The sequence below is a fragment of the Nerophis ophidion genome, linkage group LG20 (assembly GCF_033978795.1).
Source record: "Nerophis ophidion isolate RoL-2023_Sa linkage group LG20, RoL_Noph_v1.0, whole genome shotgun sequence".
NCBI lineage: Eukaryota > Metazoa > Chordata > Actinopteri > Syngnathiformes > Syngnathidae > Nerophis > Nerophis ophidion.
Genome location: NC_084630.1, coordinates 24,844,984 through 24,862,893, shown reverse-complemented (window position 1 = coordinate 24,862,893; position 17,910 = coordinate 24,844,984). Strand labels below are relative to the sequence as shown.

The window sequence follows — 17,910 nt, the reverse complement described above, 5'->3', positions numbered from 1 at the left end:
ATGCTAGCTTTAATAGCAAAATTTACAGGTATATAACTCAAAGTCACATATTGTGTCATTTGACTCTTGTTAATATTACCACAATAATGTTAACATGCTAACTTTTTGAGCAAATGTTACAGGTACACAACTCAGTCACATATTGTGTCATTTCACAGTGGTTACTGTTAGCACGATAATTTTAGCATGCTAACTTTTTGAGCAAAATGTACAGGTGTATATAACTCAAAGTCACATATTGTGTCATTTGACCCTGGTTAATGTTAGCATGCTAACTTTTTGAGCAAATGTTACAGGTACACAACTCAGTCACATATTGTGTCATTTCACCGTGGTTACTGTTAGCACAATTATTTTAGCATGCTAACTTTTTGAGCAAAGGTTACAGGTACACAACTCAGTCACATATTGTGTCATTTGATCCTGTTTACTGTTAGCACGCTAATGTTAGCATGCTAACTTTTTGAGCAAATGTTACAGGTACACAACTCAGTCACATATTGTGTTATTTCACCGTGGTTACTGTTAGCATGCTAACTTTTCGAGCAAATTTTCAGGTATACAACTCAGTCACATATTGTCATTTGACCCTGGTTACTGTTAGCATGCTAACTTTTTGAGCAAATGTTACAGATATACAACTCATAGCCACATATTGTGTCATTTGATCCTGTTTACTGTTAGCACGCCAAAGTTAGCATCCTAACTTTTTGAGCAAATGTTACTGGTATATAACTCATAGTCACATATTGTGTCATTTGACCCTGGTTAATGTTACCATGCTAATGTTAGCATGCTAACTTTTTGAGCAAATGTTACAGGTACACAACTCAGTCACATATTGTGTCATTTCACCGTGGTTACTGTTAGCACAATTATTTTAGCATGCTAACTTTTTGAGCAAATATTACAGGTACACAACTCAGTCACATATTGTGTCATTTGACCCTGGTTACTGTTAGCACGTTAATGTTAGCATGCTAACTTTTTGAGCAAATGTTACAGATATACAACTCATAGTCACATATTGTCATTTGATCCTGTTTACGGTTAGCACGCTAAAGTTAGCATGCTAATTGTTTTAGCAAATTTTCAGGTATACAACTCAGTCACATATTGTGTCATTTGACTCTGGTTAATATTAGCACGTTAATGTTAGCATGCTAACTTTTTTAACAAATGTTACAGATATACAACTCATAGCCACATATTGTGTCATTTGATCCTGTTTACTGTTAGCACGCCAAAGTTAGCATCCTAACTTTTTGAGCACATTTTACAGGTATACAACTCACAGTCACATATTGTGTCATTTGACCCTGGTTACTGTTAGCATGCTACATTTTTTGCCAATGTTGCCTGTATGTGCCTCAGACACATCATTTGGTAAAAAAGACATGCCAACTTTCTATCTCATTTCCCAGACATGCACATTTTAGTCGTATTATTTTACTACTTGATGCTAGCTGGCTAAGTAGCGTTTCAGTTTGGTGTCTGCTTCTCAGCATTCACACACTATTTCTCCTCACATATTTTCCAGGTAATCAATTCCACACCATCGTGGATCTTATGCTTTTTTTTCCCCCATTTGAAAAATGTCGGGCAGACTAAAAAGAAAGCGCTCTGTCCGCAGGCGAGAAGTGTGCCGTGCTGCGGATGGGGAAGGCGGTGGGAGACAGTGACGTGTGGTTCCGCTTCAACGAGGGCATGTCCAATGCCGTGCGCAGGAGTGTTTACATCCGGGAACTTTTGTGAGGTGCTCACACACCTCGACCAAGGTCTTGTAAGGTGCCCACACACCCCGACCAAGGTCTTGTGAGGTACCCACACACCCCGACCAAGGTCTTGTAAGGTGCCCACACACACCCTGACCAAGGTCTTGGTTCTTTAGCTGTGTGGTTGTTTTGTAGTCAGCAAGTCAATTTCAAACAGTCTTTATTTGCAAAGAGCCAATAAAAACAAACATCTAAAAAGCTACTCAGTGCTGTCACACACACACACACACACACACACACACGCACGCACGCACGCACACACACACACACACACACACACACACACACACACACACAGCGGTCTTAAAACAAGCACAATCAAGTTCTCCAAATAAATAAAGAATAACAGCAGTAGTGTGTGTGTGTGTGTGTGTGTGTGTGCGTGTGTGTGTGCTCAGTGTTTAAGTTAGTGGTGCATCCGTGCGTGGCCTGTGTGAACACATGAAGGTGTGTGTGTGTGTTTGTGAGTGTATGTGAGAGTGTGTGACCATCAGAGGATCACACACTTGCCTTTCTCCACCCAAGGGTTAGCTCTCATCAGCTCAGGGTTGAGGAAAGGATCCTCACACACACAACCTTCAATCCACTTCACCAACCTGGACAAAAACACACACTTTTACTTCTTCTCATGTAGCTAGTGTGTGTGTGTGTGTGTGTGTGTGTGTGTGTGTGTGTGTGTGTGTGTGTTCTTGTATTTCTAGCCTTCTTGAGACATGAAGAAAAAAAAGTATCTTCCATATGAGGAGGTGTGAAGAAGTGATGACATAAATGATGGTCCCAATAACAATAACATTGTATCTAATAGACAATGTCTCATTTGCACCCCTGCTGGTTAAAAATTAGGGTGGTCCCACAAAAATTGACTGTCAACATACGAAATAACAAGTGTGTGTAAGAAATTGAAATTTGCCCCCTTTGGCCAAAACTAATTACAAATAAATATGTATATAGAGTCTTACTGTAATAAGTTGAAGTAAATAATGAGGATTAGAAACCATATTATATATATATATATATATATACACACACACACATACAGTATGCCTTAATTAGATTATCCAGAGAATAGTGCTCAATACCGTGGTAGAGCGCAATATATGTGTATGTTTGGGAAAAAAATCACAAGACTACTTCATCTCTACAGAACTGTTTCATGAGGGGTTCCCTCAATCAGCAGGAGATTTTCTCCTGATGATATACATATATTTACATATATATATAAAATGCATATATAATATATATATGTATATTATACAAATATAAAATACATATATAAAATACATATATGTATTTACATATATCGAGATGCTACCTCAGTAGAAGCATTTATTTTGAAAATCCTCGAAAAAATTGTTGCAGAGCAGCTAAATGAGCACTTAGCGTTTAACAATCTATGTGAAACCTTTCAATCCGGTTTCAGGGCAAATCACTCGACTGAGACAGCCCTCGCAAAAATGACTAATGATCTATTGCTAACGATGGACTCTGATGCGTCATCTATGTTGCTGCTCCTCGATCTTAGCGCTGCTTTCGATACCGTCGATCATAATATTTTATTAGAGCGTATAAAAATACGAATTGGTATGTCAGACTCAGCCCTGTCATGGTTTAACTCTTATCTTACTGATAGGATGCAGTGCGTCTCCTATAACAGTGTGACCTCGGACTATGTTAGGGTAACGTGTGGAGTTCCCCAGGGTTCGGTCCTTGGCCCTGTACTCTTCAGCATCTACATGCTGCCGCTAGGTGACGTCATACGCAAATACGGTATTAGCTTTCACTGTTATGCTGATGACACCCAACTCTACATGCCCCTAAAGCTGACCAACACGCCGGACTGTAGTCAGTTGGAAGCGTGTCTTAATGAAATTAAACAATGGATGTCCGCTAACTTTTTGCAACTTAATGCCAAAAAAACGGAAATGCTGATTATCGGTCCTGCTAGACACCGACCTCTATTTAATAATACAACTTTAACATTTGACAACCAAATAATAAAACAAGGTGACTCTGTAAAAAATCTGGGTATTATCTTCGACCCAACTCTCTCCTTTGAGTCACACATTAAAAGCGTTACTAAAACGGCCTTCTTTCATCTCCGTAATATCGCTAAAATTCGCTCCATTTTGTCCACTAAAGACGCCGAGATCATTATCCATGCGTTTGTTACGTCTCGTCTCGATTACTGTAACGTATTATTTTCGGGTCTCCCCATGTCTAGCATTAAAAGATTACAGTTGGTACAAAATGCGGCTGCTAGACTTTTGACAAGAACAAGAAAGTTTGATCACATTACGCCTGTACTGGCTCACCTGCACTGGCTTCCTGTGCACTTAAGATGTGACTTTAAGGTTTTACTACTTACGTATAAAATACTACACGGTCTAGCTCCAGCCTATCTTGCCGATTGTATTGTACCGTATGTCCCGGCAAGAAATCTGCGTTCAAAAGACTCCGGCTTATTAGTGATTCCTAGAGCTCAAAAAAAGTCTGCGGGCTATAGAGCGTTTTCCGTTCGGGCTCCAGTACTCTGGAATGCCCTCCCGGTAACAGTTCGAGATGCTACTTCAGTAGAAGCATTTAAGTCTCATCTTAAAACTCATCTGTATACTCTAGCCTTTAAATAGACCTCCTTTTTAGACCAGTTGATCTGCCGCTTCTTTTCTTTCTCCTACTGTATGTCCCCCCCTCCCTTGTGTAGGGGGTCCGGTCCGATGACCATGGATGAAGTACTGACTGTCCAGAGTCGAGACCCAGGATGGACCGCTCGCCTGTATCGGTTGGGGACATCTCTACGCTGCTGATCCGCTTGAGATGGTTTCCTGTGGACGGGACTCTCACTGCTGTCTTGGAGCCACTATGGATTGAACTTTCACAGTATCATGTTAGACCCGCTCGACATCCATTGCTTTCGGTCCCCTAGAGGGGGTGGGTTGCCCACATCTGAGGTCCTCTCCAAGGTTTCTCATAGTCAGCATTGTCACTGGCGTCCCACTGAATGTGAATTCTCCCTGCCCACTGGGTGTGAGTTTTCCTTGCCCTTTTGTGGGTTCTTCCGAGGATGTTGTAGTCGTAATGATTTGTGCAGTCCTTTGAGACATTTGTGATTTGGGGCTATATAAATAAACATTGATTGATTGATTGATATAATATATATAAAGAAAAAATGTATATATAAATAAATAAATACATATATATATATATATTAGGGGTGGGCAAATTAATGCGTTAATTACGAGTTAACTCATCAACCTATTAACGCCGACAATTATTTTATCGCACATTTGCGTATGTTTACATGCTTTTATTTTGATAACGCCTTTTCTTAACAAGATGGCGTCGCCTGGACTGGCTTCGGCGTCGAGGGGCTCTTGGTAAAGATGGAACATTTGGCAAAAATACCGGACAATTCTGCAAATTTCATGGCTGGCTTACAGCGTGGTCACTCCGGGATCACTTACGACCGCCAGACAATTCTGGATGTGGATAGATCGGGCCGTTTTGGACTGAATGACGCGTGCTTGCTAGACCAGCTAGCTAGCATGGGAATACTTTGCCAGATACATCCAGCGGCCTGTGAAGCAGCGGAGTATATGTGTTGTTTGTCTATTTATCAATAATGCAGACGAGGCGTGTTGGCTGAGTTTTTAACGCTTGCTTTCAGAGCGTGCATATCACAACATACAAGATGCCGTCATGGCGACACAACCTATACCGGGCTACCGCGCATGCTCGTCACTCCTGTTGCATGCTGGGTAGGGTAGTTCTTTTATTCCCTGCCTCATAACATCACAATATAGTACCATGTATATGTGTTCAGTTTATCAAAGCACCAAACAAACAATCGGAAAATTCCCATCATATCAATTCCTAGATATGGTCATAATTATTTTAAGTGCACTACGCAGAATAAACACAACATTATTAATATTGCTATTACGGATAATTTGATCAAAAATTCCCTAAAACAGCCCACTACCTATAATAAAGTTTTTTTAAACATAAGATCCCTGATAAAAAAAATGTTTCTGCTGTTACCTCAGAAATTGCCTGTTCAGATGTTATGATTGTGGTTCAGAGATTTGTATGTAGATTATATTTATTTTCCATAACAAACAGGATAACTTAAATACCCTGGCAGTGGCAATAAGCTAAAATGTTTGTATTTGCATTTTTTGAGTTGATTTTCATAAAATATGCTATTTAACTGCTACTGTTTAACAAGGACTGATTTAAATTGTGTTTGCACAACAAATGTTTTGGCACTTTTGTTCATGTGGGAGAATATTCCAATAAAAGGTGCACTACACACTACTTTTGAATTCATTATTGGGCTTTGCGTATACAATGCAGTTAATCGCGATTAATAAGAGAAATAGTGCGATTAATTTTGATTCAAATTTTTAATCGTTGCCCAGCCCTAATATATATATATATATATATATATCATTATATAAATGATATATATATATATATAAAAATGTATATATAAATATATATCATATATATATATATAAATAATATGTATAATTATATATACACACACCATATTTTCCGCACTATAAAGCGCACCCAAAAACCTCAAATTTTCTCATAGGCTGACAGGGCGCATTACATAAGGACCAATATTGAGCCAAAATAAGCTGTACAAATAAATGGATGGATGGAGGACTCGCAATTACGGTAAGCAGCCGCCAAATTCATTTTCCCCCGAAGAAGTGCGCTTCTTCTATGCTTCTTCTTCTTCTTCTTTTATAGCCGCCAACTTTATTTTCCCTCGTAGAAGAAGTGCGCTGTGCATGCTGATACAGTGGGGCAAAAAAGTATTTAGCCAGCCAGCGATTGTGCAAGTTCTCCCACTTCAAAGGATGACAGAGGTCTGTAATTTTCATCATAGGTACACTTCAACTGTGAGAGACAGAATGTGGGAAAAAAATCCAGGAATTCACATTGTAGGAATTTTAAAGAATTTCTTTGTAAATTATGGTGGAAAATAAGTATTTGGTCAAGCATTCAAAGCTCTCACAGATGGAAGGAGGTTTTGGCTCAAAATCTCACGATACATGGCCCCATTCATTCTTTTCTTAACACGGATCAATCGTCATGTCCCCTTAGCAGAAAAACAGCCCCAAAGCATGATGTTTCCACCCCCATGCTTCACAGTAGGTATGGTGTTCTTGGGATGCAACTCAGTATTCTTCTTCCTCCAAACACGACGAGTTGAGTTTATACCAAAAAGTTATATTTTGGTTTCATCTGACCACATGACATTCTCCCAATCCTCTGCTGTATCATCCATGTATCCATTTTGGTATAAACTCAACTCGTCGTGTTTGGAGGAGGAAGAATACTGAGTTGCATCCCAAGAACACCACACCTACTGTGAAGCATGGGGGTGGAAACATCATGCTTTGTGGCTGTTTTTCTGCCAAGGGGACAGGACGATTGATCCGTGTTAAGGAAAGAATGAATGGGGCCATGTATCGTGAGATTTTGGGCCAAAACTTCCTTCCATCAGTGAATGGTTGACCAAATACTTATTTTCCACCATCATTTACAAATAAATTCTTTGAAATTCCTACAATGTGAATTCCTGGATTTTTTTCCACATTCTGTCTCTCACAGTTGAAGTGTACCTATGATGAAAATTACAGACCTCTGTCATCATTTTAAGTGGGAGAACTTGCACAATCGCTGGCTGACTAAATACTTTGTTGCCCCACTGTGTGTGACTGCAGGAGGCGTGCAGTTTCTGTGTGTTTATGTAAAGAGACCAAAATGGCTTCTATTAAGAAACACGCTTACGACGCAGAGTTTAAAGTCAAGGCGATCAGTCACACAGTAGAAGACGGGAATAGATCAGCAGCGACACTGACTCCTTTAATGACCACTTGGATGAGACGGAGCCGGACATGTTGGATGCAGTATTCGCCCAACTGTTTGATTGGAACACTGAATAAGAAGAATTTGAGGGATTGGTGGATGAGGAATAACTTAATAAAGTGAGCTTTACATGTTTATTTTGTGTGTTGTGTTGTGTGACATTATCCTTTGAGCAACGTTGACTTATTGATATATTATTGCTTTGTACTATTTCCAGTGTTACTATATTGTGATTGCACTAACCTTTGATTTACTGTAACAGTATCAGACTGTTTTTTACATGTTTATTGAATCGGGGAAAATAATAAAACAGCTGTTTATTCATTTTGGGAGTGAACAGAGTTGTCAGAACGCTGGTTTGTAATCTATTAATAAAGTTTGACTGACCTGACTGTTTTGTTGACATTCCCTTTAGCGCAGCGCCATCTAAAGGATGCATAACATAACCCCAGCCTCCACTGTAGCATCTATTCTGTGCGCCTTGTATATGAACAAAGTTTTAAAATAGGCCATTCATTGAAGGTGCGCCTGTTGGAACCTATTTATATTATTTATTTAATAATTGTTTTGACAATGGAATCGAATCATGCCAATGATGATATTGATGGATTATTGGATGTTTCAGATAAATTATATTGACTGATTGTTTTCAGCTGCTCACGCTCCTCCTGGTGGGCAACGTCCTCCTCCTATAACAGGGGTCGGGAACCTTTTTGGCTGAGAGAGCCAAAAAGCCAAATATTTTAAAATATATTTCCGTAAGAGCCATATCATATTTTTTTTAACACTGAACACAACTAAACACATGCTTTTTTAAGTAAGACCAACATCCATCCATCCATTTTCTACCGCTTAACATTTCTAGAGTATAATAGGTCTCTTATTCTTTGTAATAACATTGTTATTCTGAAGCTAACTGTGGAGGGGGCGTGGCCTGCGGGCCTGCAGCGACAGGTGCGTAGATGGCCCACCTGGGCCCTGTTATCTAATCACCTGTCGCTCTGTTATAAGCAGCAGCCAGGAGGAGAGACTGGGTTGGGGCTGGAAAAACTATTGCTGGAAAGCAACTGGGAGACTTATTGAAAAAAACAACAATATTGTAACCCTGAAACAGGCTTTTAGGTCAGTGCTTGGTGGTCTGAAGAACCCCCAGAAGGGCAAGCCCCACACTAACCAATAATAAATAAATAACTTCTTACCATTAACTCAACTTCTTGAACAGGTGCGGTAGAAAACAGATGAATGGATTAAAAATGCAGGAGAATGTTTTATATTTAGAACATTATTTTTAACACTGTGATTACAAGTGGAATTAGTCATTACTTATTGTGTTAAGCAAAGTCAGCTCAGATTTATCTGAGAGCCAGATGCAGTCTTCAAAAGAGTCACATCTGGCTCTAGAGCCATAGGTTCCCTACCCCTGTCCTATAATTAGGAAGACAGCACAGCTGGCGCGGCCTTGGTCTGTCTGTCGTATTGAAGGAGTGAGGATTGATATTGTTTGTTTACTTTGTTACGGCTACTCTGTCATTCCAAAAAGGTTTCGGAAAAATAAAAATAAAGATTGCAGAGTAGCTTGGAGGAGGAGGTTTTATGACACACTGAATTCCTAATAAGCACTCGCGGAGATACTTTCAGTTGCAAAATGTTAATTTATTTTCCCAAACAAAAAATATCACTCCTCACTCCTTCAATATGACAGACAGACAAAGGCCTACCCAAAACCCCACTTCACCAAACCATTTTAAGTCTCCACCGACCTCTACCTAGAAGGAACACCAACACATCAGAAGATCTAAATAAACCTCAAAACAAAAACACAACTGAAGAACACAAGATCCAGAGTGTAAATCAGACTCAAATAATAAATCACCATGCACAAGATAATGTGGTTATTAAAGCTGCTCATGATAACTTGGAAATGGTCATTCAAAGACAAAGTGACATCGCAAAACTCATTGTCTCACAGCAAAAACTGTCTACTACCAGCAAGAGAGATGTCTGTGTTTGATGGTAACCCACTGGCATATCAGTCTCTTATCCATGCATTTGAACACTTGATTGAAGACAAGACTGATAATAATCAAGACCGACTCTACTACCTTGAACAATTCACATCTGGTTTGCCAAGAGACTTGGTTGGCAGCTGTTTGCACATGGAAGCCAGTAGTCCAGGGGTCGGGAACCTTTTTGGCTGAGAGAGCCATGAAAGCCAAATATTTCAAAATGTATTTCCGTGAGAGCCATATCATATTTTTTAACACTGAATACAACTAAATGTGTGGATGTTTAAGTAAGATCAACATTTTTAGAGTATAATAAGTATTTTATTCTTTTTAATAACATTCTTATTCTGAAGCTAACCAATAATAGATAAAATGTCATGTCTGTTGATCATGTTTTTGTTTGGCCATGTGCTGTATGTCCTTTGGACTCTTTAAGTTCCTGTTTTTTTCCACTCCCTTGTCTGGTTTCGTTGGTGACTCATTTTGTCCACCTGTCTGGTGGACAAAATGCCCGCTCACCTGCTTCCCGAGCACTAATCAGAGGCAGTATTTAAGCTTGTCTTTGCCAGTCAGTCGCCCTGGCATCAATGTGATCTTTTTCTGCTCTGTGCTGACTTGTTTCATGCCTTGCCATAGTTTCGTGCTTCATGCCATGCCAGGTAAGTTTTGTTTGATTTATGTTCATAGTCTGTTCATGCGTTAGCTTTGTTCCTTAGCCCAAGTTGTGCCTCCACTGTGAGCGATTTTTGTTTGTATCTTTTTTTAGTTAAAATTAAATCATGTTTTTACCTAATTGCCATTTCCCGAGTAGTCCGTCTGCCTTCCTGGGGGAACGACCCTGCAGCAAGCTGCGACCCCCCCATCGTGACATAAAATACTTCTTAACATTATTGCGACTTCTTGAACAGGTGCGGTAGAAAACGGATGGATGGATTTAAATGCATGAGAATGTTTTATATTTTGCACGTTATTTTTAGCACTGTGATAATTATCGTGTTAAGCAATGTCAGCTAAGATTTATCTGAGAGCCAGATGTAGTCATCAAAAGAGCCACATCCGGCTCTAGAGCCATAGGTTCCCTACCCCTGCAGTAGGGGCTATAATGAAGCAAGGCACCTCTTGAAAGAACACTTTGGAGATGAGATGAACATTTCGGGAGCTTATTTGCAAAAGGCCTTGAATTGGACAGCGATTAAAGCTGAGGATGAGAAAATGCTGCATGCATATGCATTGTATTTAAGAGGATGCTGTAATGCAGGGGTAGGGAACCTATGGCTCTAGAGCCAGATGTGGCTCTTTTGATGACTGCATCTGGCTCTCGGATAACTCTGAGCTGACATTGCTTAACACGATAAATAATGAATAATTCCACTTGTAATCACAGTGTTAAAAATAATGTTCAAAATATAAAACATTCTCATGCATTTTTAAGCCATCCATCCGTTTCTACCGCACCTGTTCAAGAAGTTGCGTTAATGGTAAGAAGTTATTTATTTATTATTGGTTAGTGTGGGGCTTGCCCTTCTGGGGGTTCTTCAGACCACCAAGCACCGACATGAGAGCCTGTTTTAGGGTTACAATATTGTTGTTTTTTTCAATAAGTCCCTCAGTTGCTTTCCAGCAATTGTATTTTTCTCTTTCGTTTTCGCTCACGCTCTGGCTCCAGCCCCAACCCCGTCTCTCCTCCTGGCTGCTGCTTATAACAGAGTGACAGGTGATTAAATAAGAAGGCCCAGGTGGGCCGTCTACGCACCTGTCGCTGATTTAGAGGCCGGTCCTGGCACACCCCAGTTCACTGCAGGCCCACAGGCCACGCCCCCTCCACAATTAGCTTCGGAATAACAATGTTATTACAAAGAATAAGAGACCTATTATACTCTAGAATGGTTGGTCTTACTTAAAAATGCACGTGTTTAGTTGTGTTCAGTGTTAAAAAAAATATTATATGGCTCTTACAAAAATACATTTTAAAATGTTTGGCTTTTTGGCTCTCTCAGCCAAAAAGGTTCCCGACCCCTGCTGTAATGTAATGCAAGATTTACAGTATTTGGAGGAACTTGATACCCCATCGAACCTAAGGCTGATTACATCCAAACTACCCTACAAACTCAGAGAAAAGTGGCGCAGCACAGCTTTTGAGACTCAAGGAGGATCAGATTCAACAACTTTGTGGATTTTGTGGAAAACCATGCCAAGATGCTTTTGGATCCGTTGTTTGGAGACATTCAAGACCAAACAACGAAAAGGCCTCTCCCAAGAAGCACAACTGGATCAAAACCAATCAGAAGCAGAAGCAGCAGCTTTGCTACTTCAGTAGCTATGAATACAGAGCCACCACGGTGAATATATTTTTTGTTTGTGAAAATAAATTAACATTTTGAAACTGGAAGTATCTCCGCGAGTGCTTATTAGGAATTTAGTGCGTCATAAAACCTCCTCCTCCAAGCTACTCTGCAGTCTTTATTTTTATTTTTTCAATGCTTAACGGTGACATTTGTCATATAAAATTCTGACTTTTATCACAATCTTGCCAATATTTTTGTTGTCCTTGTAAAATAGTGACTTTTTCTGGAGTAAAATGATGACATCATTTTACCAAGTAAAATTTAGATTATTATCATGATATTGACAAAAATGTGTAACTTTTCATATAAAATTGTGACTTGTCGAGTAAAATGACGACTCTTTTCATAACATTTCCAAAATGTTAAGCTTTTCTTGTAAAATTGCAACTGTTATTGAGTAAAATTCCAACTTTTATCATAATATTGCACAAATGTTCCATTTTCTTGTAAAATTTTGACTTCTGTTGAGTAAAATGATACCTTTTATTATAATACTGCCAAGATTGTGACTTTTTTCTTGTGAAATTCCAACTCATTTTTCACAACAAACTTTTATATATTTGCATGGTATGAAGATATTATTCATGTTGTAAATACACTTCTTTATATATCTAGAAGGTGTGGTCCTAAAGAGGGAGGTATTTTTCTCAGGTCTCAAGAAGGAATACAAGAAATACAAGAATGTGTGTGTGTGTGTGTGCACACTCACTCAGTGACAGTGATGGAGGATTTCTCTCTGCTGATGGCCAGCTGGTACTGAAGAGACTCCACCTCCCTCCGCATCTGAGGAACGTCCAAGTCATCCATGGTGTGTACGGCTCAGGCTGGATGATGTTCCTGCATGTACACATCATCATCACTCACATCACTCCTCCAGTAGGATGCTACTCTCAGTTTGGGGGCAATTTTGATGTTTTTTACCTTTAAAAAACTAATACTAAAAAAAGTTGTGGCAGGAAAAAGAAACCTGCCTGTGTCTACTTTTCCTCCTCACGTTACACCACTTTGTTCTTTTATTCCATATATATTCTTTAATTAATACTACCTTTACAATGTCTTTAAAAGTTCTAAACACTTAGTGGCCACATGCGTGGACAGCACCTTTTAGCTCTTATTTCCAAAATGGTGTACACTACTGAATTGGGGTCTTATGGCCACTTATGTGGACACTTATAGTGCCATCTGGTGGTGTCAGAAGAGTATAACATACAATGCAATTTGGGCAAAAATAAGAATTAGCATGTCACTAAACATGAAGTACACATGTGTACTTATGGACTAAGTACATCATATCAGAAGACGATTCTTAGTTTGTAGTCTAATTTGGGTGCAATGAGCCCAAATAGCAAAGAGAAATAAAAGAAGCATGTAAACAAACAGCTTGGGCCTTAAGAGGAATTAAACATGTTTTAAAAATGTCATAAATGTGCACCCCTGGTTTAGTGAGATCTAACTAAAAATATGTAAATGCTGCTTATTTTTATTTTCTAAAAAATAACTGAACAAAAATATTTTTTATTGAAATATGTTTTTCAATCTTTAACCGAAGCTATATTTTTTTCCCCCAGAATGTTTGCAATTAAGACATTTTTATTTGTGTATATATAGAGCACAAGTGGCAGTACCCCCCTGTGGCCACTGTGTAGAATGCAGCTTTAATACACATTGGAGAGTCCAGCTGGGATAGGCTCCAGCTACCCCAAGAGGTAAAAAAATGGATAAAACCCCCACCAACACACCACAACTCCACACTACACCAACACACCACATCTAACAGACCAACACACCACACCACATCTAACAGACCAACACACCCACCACCACACCACACTGCACCACATCTAACAGACCAACACACCACACCTCACCAACACACCACATCTAACAGACCAACACACCATCACACCATAACTCCACACTACACCAACACACCACAACTCCACACTACACCACATCTAACAGACCAACACACCCCATCTAACAGACCAACACACCCACCACCACACCACACTACACCACATCTAACAGACCAACACACCACACCTCACCAACACACCACATCTAACAGACCAACACACCATCACACCACAACTCCACACTACACCAACACACCACAACTCCACACTACACCACATCTAACAGACCAACACACCACATCTAACAGACCAACACACCATCACACTGCAACTCCACACTACACCAACACACCACAACTCCACACTACACCACATCTAACAGACCAACACACCACATCTAACAGACCAACACACCATCACACCACAACTCCACACTACGCCACATCTAACAGACCAACACACCAATACACCACACCAACACACCTCCACACCACACCAACACACCACATCTAACAGACCAACACACCATCACACCACAACTCCACACTACACCAACACACCACAACTCCACACTACACCACATCTAACAGACCAACACACCACATCTAACAGACCAACACACCATCACACCACAACTCCACACTATGCCACATCTAACAGACCAACACACCACATCTAACAGACCAACACACCATCACACCACAACTCCACACTACGCCACATCTAACAGACCAACACACCAATACACCACACCAACACACCTCCACACCACACCAACACACGTCCACCTAACAGACCAACACACCACACCACACCAACACACCACATCTAACAGACCAACACACCACACCTCCACACTACACCAACACACCACACAACTCCACACTACACCAACACACCACATCTAACAGACCAACACACCATCACACCACAACTCCACACTACACCACATATAACAGACCAACACACCATCACACCACAACTCCACACTACACCACATCTAACAGAGCAACACACCAATGCACCACACCAACACACGTCCACCTAACAGACCAACACACCACATCTAACAGACCAACACACCATCACACCACAACTACACACTACACCACATCTAACAGACCAACACACCACATCTAACAGACCAACACACCATCACACCACAACTCCACACTACACCACATCTAACAGAGCAACACACCAATACACCACACCAACACACGTCCACCTAACAGACCAACACACCAATACACCACAACAACACACCACATCTAACAGACCAACACACCATCACACCACAACTCCACACTACACCACATCTAACAGAGCAACACACCAATACACCACACCAACACACCTCCACACCACACCAACACACGTCCACCTAACAGACCAACACACCAATACACCACAACAACACACCACATCTAACAGACCAACACACCATCACACCACAACTCCACACTACACCACATCTAACAGAGCAACACACCAATACACCACACCAACACACCTCCACACCAACACACGTCCACCTAACAGACCAACACACCACATCTAACAGACCAACACACCATCACACCACAACTCCACCACATCTAACAGACCAACACACCATCACACCACAACTCCAAACTACACCACATCTAACAGAGCAACACACCAATACACCACACCAACACACGTCCACCTAACAGACCAACACACCACACCACATCTAACAGACCAACACACCAACACACCATACCACCCCACCACACCCTGCCAGGCGGGCGGCCCCACCCTTCTCAGGCTGGAAGAGGCCGACCAAGACCTAGACAACAACCGACAAGAGCCCCGTGAATGACGGAGCCTCCATCACCATCACCATCACCAACATCACCCGCCAGATGGATGCTGTGTAAATAGGTCACCTCTCTTCTTCATCATGTCCGCCATCTTCCCCACCTACTAGTCACACCACTTACAACCATCTATATGTCAGTAGTCTCGCTAGCTGGCCGCGGCAGCAGACAGTCAACATCAAAGGCCGGGACTTACCGGCAAGTATGAGGGTGGTCGGGTCGGGCGTCGAACGAGGAAGAGGAGGAAGAGGGATGCAGTCAGCGGCGGGCACACGCTCCTCTGCTCGGTGCACGCGCCTGGATGTGCTGGCACGAGCAGGGCGGGGACGCGCAGCACCGCCCCGCCGCCCTGCTTTGATTGTCAAATCCAGCGCGCACCTGCATGCGCGCGCAGGCAAATGAGGACATTTGCATTTGTGTCCCAAAAAGCCAACATTGAGCACACCTGTGCGCGCTTCTCAAGGTGAAGGCGCTCACTTCGGATTGATATCTTTCATTCTATTTTGGAATCTAAATGAAATTGATAACACTCCATCCATCCATTTACTACCGCTTGTCCCTTTATTGGGGTCATGGGGGGTGCTGGAGCCTATCCCAGCTGCACATGGTTCTTCCATTGATATTATACAAGTGATAATATGGCCTCTGCAAGGAAACTATTTCCATTTAAATGTCACAACATTGTGCTCAAAGTGCCCCTCTCATCCTTACTTGCAGATTTCATTCAAAATATGCCCATGATACGTTACAGCAGTGTTTCTCAACCACTGTGCCGCGGTACACTAGAGTGCTGTGGGAAATTATGTAATTTCACCTAATCGGGTTAAAAATATTTTGTCAGTAATTATAATCCGTAAATGATGTGTTGTTGAGTGTCGGTGCTGTCTAGAGCTGGGCGGAGTCACCGTGTAATACTCTTCCATATCAGTAGTGTGCAGGTAAAAAGGTGTCTTAATACTTACACCAAAAATAAACAAAAAGGTGAATGCCCCTAAGAAAAGGCATTGAAGCTACGCCATACTTGCCAACCCTCCCAATTTCCCTGGGAGACTCCTGAATTTTAGTTTCCCTCCCGAAAATCTCCCGGGGCAACCATTTTCCCAATCTCCACCCAGACAACAATATTGGGGGCATGCCTTAAAGGGCCTGCCTTTAATCTCCTCTACAACCTGTCATCATGTCCACTTTTCCTCCACACAGACCAGTCACATAATGTATGCAAATTTTACACACACATACAAGTGAATGCAAAGCATACTTAGTCAAAAGCCATACAGGTCACGCTGAGGGTGGCCATATAAACAATTTTAACACGGTTACAAATATGTGCCACACTGTGAACCCACACCAAACAAGAATGAAAAACACATTTCAGGATACCATCCGCACCAAAACACAACAGAACAAATACCCAGAACCCCTTGCAGCACTCTTCCTGGACACTACAATATACACCCCCGCTACCACCAAACCCTCACACCCCATCTCCCTAATTTGGAGGTCCCAAGGTTGGCAAGTATGGGCTATGCAGAATGAAAATAAAACTGAACTGGCTACAAAGTAAACATGCTGGACAACAGCAAAGACTTACTGTGGAGCAAAGACGGCGTCCACAATGTGCATCCTAACACCACATGACAAGCAACAATGTCCCCACAAAGAAGGATAAACACAACTGAAATATTCTTGATTGCTGAAACAAAGTAGATGCGGGGAATATTGCATGAAACTGCTACAGGAAAATACCAACTTAACAGGAAGAGTCACCAAAATAGGCGCACAAGACAAGAAGTAAAAGACTACACACAGGAAAACAGCCAAAAAGTGCAAATAAGTCAGGGTGTGATGTGACAAGTGGTGACAGTACACCTACTTTGAGACAAGAGCTATAGTTATGCATGCTTGCTTAGGCTTTAAAGTCATATCCAACAATTGCGACAACAACCTTTTGCTGTCTACCGAGTTTAATTTCATAACGATTTCTGCCTCCGGATTTTTTCAATTAAAAAAATGCAGCTTGGCTCAAAAAAGGTTGAAAAACACTGCATTACAGGACATTGCAACAGAATATTGCAAATATAAACTCTAAAACAAATAATTAAGTATGTTCGTCTTAGCTTCTATTTATCAAAGAGCTGTTGAAAAGACTGGCTTACTTTTATGATCACTTATACAATGTGGAGCAGAATCATTCATCCATC

General features: G+C 41.1%; 2 protein-coding genes across 7 annotated transcripts in view; one reads left to right on the top strand and one right to left on the bottom strand.

Moving 5' to 3' along the window:
* chtf18 (CTF18, chromosome transmission fidelity factor 18 homolog (S. cerevisiae)) overlaps nucleotides 1-1,977 on the top strand; it is a 61,227-nt gene extending 59,250 nt beyond the window's left edge. For 3 of the 6 annotated variants that reach the window (XM_061880828.1, XM_061880827.1, XM_061880823.1), the window contains exon 22: nucleotides 1,634-1,977. In XM_061880828.1, coding sequence (XP_061736812.1) covers nucleotides 1,634-1,755 — 122 coding nt within the window. In that variant the 3' untranslated portion in view covers nucleotides 1,756-1,977. The remainder of the gene's footprint in view (nucleotides 1-1,633) is intronic. The other 3 variants (XM_061880826.1, XM_061880824.1, XM_061880825.1) reach the window with 3 other exon arrangements.
* LOC133538920 (guanine nucleotide-binding protein G(I)/G(S)/G(O) subunit gamma-13-like) lies at nucleotides 1,919-16,062 on the bottom strand. Its single transcript, XM_061880838.1, has 3 exons — nucleotides 15,906-16,062; nucleotides 12,719-12,846; nucleotides 1,919-2,371 (listed from the first exon to the last, which is right to left on the bottom strand). The coding sequence occupies exons 2-3, from the start codon at nucleotides 12,814-12,816 to the stop codon at nucleotides 2,266-2,268; spliced, it is 204 nt and encodes a 67-aa protein (XP_061736822.1). The 5' UTR covers nucleotides 12,817-12,846; nucleotides 15,906-16,062; the 3' UTR covers nucleotides 1,919-2,265.
* Nucleotides 16,063-17,910: the final 1,848 nt, after the last annotated feature.

Bases quoted from the DNA above. Each gene is read 5' to 3' on its own strand.
- LOC133538920 (XM_061880838.1), bottom strand. From the start codon at position 12,816: ATGGATGACTTGGACGTTCCTCAGATGCGGAGGGAGGTGGAGTCTCTT. The intron at 2,372-12,718 runs GTGAGTGTGCAC...GTTTTTGTCCAG, and splicing joins TCCTCCATCACTGTCACTGA to GTTGGTGAAGTGGATTGAAG.